Source organism: Nematolebias whitei, chromosome 11 (assembly GCF_014905685.2).
Source record: "Nematolebias whitei isolate Nwh7 chromosome 11, NemWhi1, whole genome shotgun sequence".
Classification (NCBI taxonomy): Eukaryota; Metazoa; Chordata; class Actinopteri; order Cyprinodontiformes; family Rivulidae; genus Nematolebias; species Nematolebias whitei.
Window position 1 is genome coordinate 20138591 of NC_056508.1, and position 6497 is coordinate 20145087.

A 6497-nucleotide genomic window follows, 5' to 3' on the forward strand; every position below is an offset into this window, starting at 1 on the left:
TTTAAGTGATCGTTTTAGATTGTCCTTAAAATAAAACAGATAACTATCATAAAAGACTCAATTAATACAAATACAGTAGTCCCTCGCTACGTCGCGGTTCGTTTATCGCAGACGCGCTCTATCGCGGTTTTTCAAAATAAGATTGGACATGATACACAATTGGCTGACTGATGGATGAGCCTCACGATTGGCATGTGATTTTTATTTAAAATAAAATATTTTACATTATTTAGCACCTGCTGCATATTTGTGTAGCCCATACTGCAGGATAAACTACCTGCTGCAGCTGATCAGCTGTTCTCTGTGCAGAGCGGAGAAGTGTCCAAGAGCGCTTGCAGGTGGCAGAGAGCAGCAGAGGCAGAGAGCTGAAATCATGACATTCTGTGCGCTTTTAGAGCGTTTAGAGTTTAGAAACATTATTTAGAATATTGCAGAGTGTGGGAAGTTTTTAAAATGCCTTTATACATACACATATATATATATATATATATATAAATATATATATATATATATATATATATGTAGCGCCCCCTAGCGTCCTTGGCGTTATGGGGGTGGCTAACCCGAGTTCTTTAAATTGGTTGGTATCTCTACCTGAATATTCTAAATGTATACCCCTTATACCATGAAGTATAACACAGTAGAATAAGCATACGTTTTAAACAAATAAACAGTTTAATGAACAATAGCACAGTTTCTTCAGTCAGTAATGAAATAGAAATGGTACGATTAACCTCGTTAAACAGAAAGGAAACTTAAAGCCGGCAGCTAAAAATTAGTCTCGGTCGTCGCAGGCCTGATGTTGGTGCACTCGCGCGCTTCCCGCTCTTCCCATTAACGTCCCCAACAACCATGTCCCGCATCACCTGAATACGTCCCTCTCCAGGAGGTCGTACGTGCCGTAGTCCGTCTGCTTCTGTCCAATGTCCTCCCCAAGGTTGAAGAATCCACGCTGAGGTCCTCGCGTTACACACAGCTGGCTATCCGCCAACCGTTCTCCGAGGTCCACGCGTCTCTCCCGGCTGGCTAGCCACCAACCGTTCGCCGAAGCCCGCTAGCGGTAGCCACAGAGCTAGCGACCTAACGGGATTGTTCTCCACGGGGTTAGTCACCCACGCAGCTTCAACCTCCACAGGTCGATGGGAGTCCTTGTCTACCCCCTCACTGGCAAGAACAGCAGTTCAGTGGGGTGTTCCCCCACCGCAATAGTCCACGGCAGCAGTGACAGTTCACAGCAACAGTGATGTCCTCCATCTTCCCTGTCGCTCTCGTCACCTCCCCTCTCGTACCGGAAGCCCTCCTTCCCCGACCACCAAAATAAAATCCCAAGCAACCACATATTACAGTTACATTGGGTTTTTTTTTTCAAACAATAACTGAACATATATTAAACTCCAAACACAATAGTTTTGCATATTCCATAAACACAAACTGAACATATATTAAACTCCATGTTCTTATTTATGAGTTCTCTAATAATTACAACCGACATGAACAAAAACCACGGGGTTACATTTATATACACATACTACAATATACTACTACTTGCTACTTGTACTACTATTCCTACTTCACAGTTTTTCACTCATCTCAGGGCTTAGGGTATGGATCCCCCGTGATAAATGAGAGACTACTGTATACAAATATATTTGTTTGCATTATGGTCCATAATTTTAAAATACACAAAAGTTTAATTTACCAATCAAAATTTAAAAACATCAGTGCATTAATGGCTGCACGGTGGTTCAGCTAGTTAAAAACGGTCCTGTGGCTTCACAGCAGAAATATTCTGGGTTTGAACCCTGGCTGGGTCTTTCTGTGTGGAGTTTTTTCTGGATTCCTCCTATTGTCCAAAAGCATGCAAGTTAGTTGAACTTAAAATTCTGAATGGTCTTCAGGACCAAGAGTGAGTGAGTCTATGTGTCTGTGTCAGCTCTGCATTAGACTGGAGATTAGCAACAGTGTCCAGACTTTGTGAACTGGTGGGACAAACACCAGCACAACGACCCTGAACAGGGTTTAACAAGATTAGAGAACGAATGGAAGAATTATACTTTTGGGGTGTCATTTTTGCCATTTTTATTTACAAATCCACAAGAGTAAAAATCAACAAGTAGATTTGAACAGCATGTCGTTGTTTGACAGCTAAACTAACTACGAGTTGTGTGATCCGGATCAGACAACTTTATTTATCCCCAAAGGTCAGTTCAGTTGGTCAGTTTCCAGATTTCCACACTTACACACATACATATGCTCATATACCAAAAATAAATAACAACAAACAAAACAAAAACCAAAAAAAAAAAAAAATTTAAAGTATTATAAATATATATAATGCGTAATAAGAACGGAGATCAGCATCACTATTCAACCATACACAGTCACATGGGCTGGACCTTTTATTTGGCCCAGTCAGTTTGAAACCAAGTATACTGTCTGACACTGTGGAGCTCTTTGAATAACTCGTTTACTCCATTTCCCATCAGGCTTGGCTGTTTCAGTGTCTGACAGTAATTAGTAGCTCAGGATTCCTTCTTCTCTTCAGTTTTAAAGGTGTCTTCTACGCCCGGTCTGCTCTTCATATGACTGTCCGTGGTCTTGATTTTCCCCTCGGGGACCTGCTGGTGTTGAGTTAGACTATCACAACACCCAGAGAAGACAAATGAGCACACACTTACACACATCTAACAACATGATAATAACACAGCCCTTGGGACAAGAATGGCCTTCTTTACGCTGATAAAGAGAAAATGCCAGGCTTATTATGATTACTAGAGATTACCCTTCTTATAATGAAAAACACTGATTCCTCAGGCAGAAAGCATCGAGCTTCACATAATGATCAGGAGCACAGATTAAACTTTAAAGTGCCCAATAACTCCTTTCTCTTTCATTTCAAAGTTTACAGCAAAGCCAGCAGAGGCACAGCAGCTCCCTGTCAGCTTCTATATCTTAGCTTCCGAGTCTTTGAACAAGGATGAGACATTAAATGTGCTGTGTTTGCTCGTGTTAACAATGTGGACGGTGAACACCGTTTTATCACATCTCCTTTATCTTTCTGAGAAAAAAAAAAACAAAGAAAAGATGTGATCATTACGTACCTGCGGGAAGTTGAAACATGTGAACAGCTCTGACACACATTCAGAAAAGGGAGTATACCATTTTGTTACAACATTGCTGCTAATATTCCTTCTTCTGTTTAATTTTAACAAGGTTTACAGAGTAGTCAATGGTAATAGTCGCTGTTTGCTTGAATGTCCCTTTTATCGTAGTGCGCACATGTCTGAGTGTGTGTGGTGGTGCTGGTTGTGACCTGCGTGTGTCTGTGTGTAAATATATCTCAGAGGTCATATAGGGTCGTGTTGTCATAGTCTGGAGCTTTTCATGCTGTTGTCTGGAAGCTGCAGCACCATCTCATAAGCCCCGAGGCTGTCAGCTGCAGCTGAAGCACTTGTGATCAGCTGGGCCGAGAGACGTGGCCCTGAGGAGCTGTGAGGTGGACCAGGGTTCAGCAGGGGAAAACAGCGCTAAATGCTCTGGGTTGGTTCAGATCTGACAGGTTGGGTTAGAAGAGGAAGAGTGGCGAAGAATGTACTTGTGCACAGACTGGTGTTCACCAAGGACACATGTAGGCATCCTTGCAGCATGATAGAACAATATAATTTGGGTACCACTTTACAATAAGGCTTCCCTTATAGATGGCTAATAAATAGTTTATACATTATTTCTGTGTTGAATTTGTTTAATTTTTTTAATTTATAATCAGGTTTTCCTTCTCTTTGACCAACATAATCCTTCTCTTGTTTTATACATTTTTTATGCTTTTACCACACACCAAAATATCTATTCCTTGAGAGCATTGCCATAATCCTCATGTGACAGTCCTTTATAAAATACCATTACTCAGTTTATAGATATATTGTTAATTCCATTATAAACACTTTATAAACCATTAATAACTGCTTATTATGCATTAATTAATGGTGACAGAGAAACAAAGCTGACCAGTTTCTGGCCAAATACTGAGCCAAATCTGCCACCTATATATTTCATCTAGAGTTTTTATATTAAACATTTCAGACTAAGTTACTACCTTGTGAGCACAATAAGCATTTGTAAACCTATTTATTTAGCATATAATATTAGTTGTAGATACTTATATTGCAATGATAAAATACAGTATTAAATATTATTGTGAATTCATTGCATTATGAATATGGAAAAAAAACTAATATAAGTCACTTTGGTGTATAAGTCTCATTCATCCATTATCTTTACCCACTTCTTCCATTTTTGGGTCACGGGGGTCGCCGGTGCCCATGTCCTGCAATCACTGTGCGAGGGGCGGGGTACATCCTAGATGGGTCGCAAGTCCATCACAGGGACACATAGAGACAAATGAGACAACCATTCACTCTCTCACTCTCACCTAAGGACAATTTAGAGTTAACAATCAGCCTAACATGCATGTTTTTGGTCTGTGGGAGGAAACCGGAGTACCTTAAGAAAACCCACGTATGCATGGAGAGAACATGCAAACTCCACCCAGAAAGGCCCCCGGACCAGGATTTGAACCAGGGACCTGCTCGCTGAGAGGCAGCAGCTCTACCAGTTGTGCCACCGTGCTGCCTGTATAAGTCTCAGAACTGGCAAATCTATGCAAAAAAACTGTGACTTATACGCCAGAAAATACAGTAACTTAGTCTGAAATGTTTTATATAACAATGCTAGATGAACAGGTGAATAGATTTGACTCACTATTTGGCAAGAAACTGGTCAATTTTGTCTCTGTCACCCTTAATTAATGCATAATAAGCAGTTATTAATGATGTATAAAGTGCTTATAGCAGAATTGATAACCTATCTATAAACTTTTTATTAGCCATCTAAAAGGGGAGCCTTATTCTAAAGTGGTGTCATAATTTGTAACAGAGTAGAGAGAGGTGTACTGTAATATTTCATACTTAGTAATGATATGTTATAAAGGGCTGTCACATGAGGATTATATTGACAATTCACTCAAGGAATAGATATTTTTGTGTGTGGTAAAAGCATGAAAAAAGTAGAAAACAAGAGAGAAGGGATTACAATGGTCAAAGAGAAGGAAAATCTGATTATACGTTTTAAAAATAAAGCAAATTCAATACAGAAATAATTTCTTCATTTCAGCACGTCACCTTAAGGTAAAATGAGCTCAATTAAAAAAAAATGGCATCAGTAGAGATTTTCTTTCCCGAAATTTTGTCCTTTTTTCTTTAAACATTTTGCTCCCACAAATTAGATGAAACTATTCAGTTTCACACATTTTAATGACTCAGAATTGACTTGCTTGTGAAGAAAACCTATTTGTGGGAACAGAGTGAGAAGAAAAACTTGGGTACACTGTGTAATTAAAAACAACAAGATTAATTTGAATCACTTTGTCTGAAGATGTTTTGTAAACAACATTTTCATGGACTACATTTAATAGTGATTTTTTTTTTCTGAAAAACTTTCTATTGTTCTTTTTTAATACAACACACTAAGTAAGTTTGAGAGTATCTTAAGTGAATCTTAATGGAAAAAACTGTCCACCCTCTGGTAATTCCAGGGTTTTACACATCAGGGCACAATTTAAGGAATCTTGTCTTTACCAAAAACAATTAAAAAATATTAATTAAAGTAATTCTAATGTAATATGTAACAGATTGCACCATGTCATTATTACACAAGTTATTTATTATAATTAAGTGAAAATTAAGCCAAAATGGAAAAGAACAAACTAAGTGCACCATATTGTTCAATTGCTTTAGAACCATCTTTAGCAGCAATTATTCTTATCAATATGCACGAATGTTGCTCCAGTTTTTGTTATAAAGTTGCTTCAGTTTATTAACATTTGTAGGCTATTTGTTTCTGCACAGTTATCGCAGCAGTGTAGTCATTACAGTTGTTGTCTCACAGACAGAAAGTCCTTCCGGTCTGTGTGGAGTTTGCAGGTGTTCCCCATGTAAAAGAAGATTTACTCTGATTTATTCCCACAGACCACTAGCATGCAAGTTACATAAATTGGTAACTTAATTGTCCCTAGGTGTGGGTGGGACTGTGAATGGTTGCTTGTCTTTTCTTTATGTGGTCCTGTGATGAACTGAAGAACTGACCAGGGTGCACCCCAGATAGACACCATCTCCACTGGGTCCTAGAAAGGAAAAACAGGTATGTATGTATGTATGTCTGTCTGTCTGTCTGTCTGTCTGTCTGTCTGTCTGTCTGTCTGTCTGTATGTATGTATGTATGTATGTATGTATGTATGTATGTCTGTCTGTCTGTCTGTCTGTCTGTCTGTCTGTCTGTCTGTCTGTCTGTCTGTCTGTCTGTCTGTATGTATGTATATATGTATGTCTGTCTGTCTGTCTGTCTGTCTGTATGTATGTATGTATGTCTGTATGTATGTATGTATGTATGTATGTATGTCTGTCTGTCTGTCTGTCTGTCTGTCTGTCTGTCTGTCTGTCTGT

At 39.0% G+C, this 6497-nt stretch overlaps 1 protein-coding gene across 1 annotated transcript in view; it reads right to left on the minus strand.

The window, feature by feature from the left end:
- Positions 1-862: 862 nt before the first annotated feature.
- si:ch73-181d5.4 (death-inducer obliterator 1) overlaps positions 863-6497 on the minus strand; it is a 311270-nt gene continuing 305635 nt past the window's right edge. The window contains exon 18 of the mRNA XM_037683844.1: positions 863-1054. Coding sequence (XP_037539772.1) covers positions 863-1054 — 192 coding nt within the window. The remainder of the gene's footprint in view (positions 1055-6497) is intronic.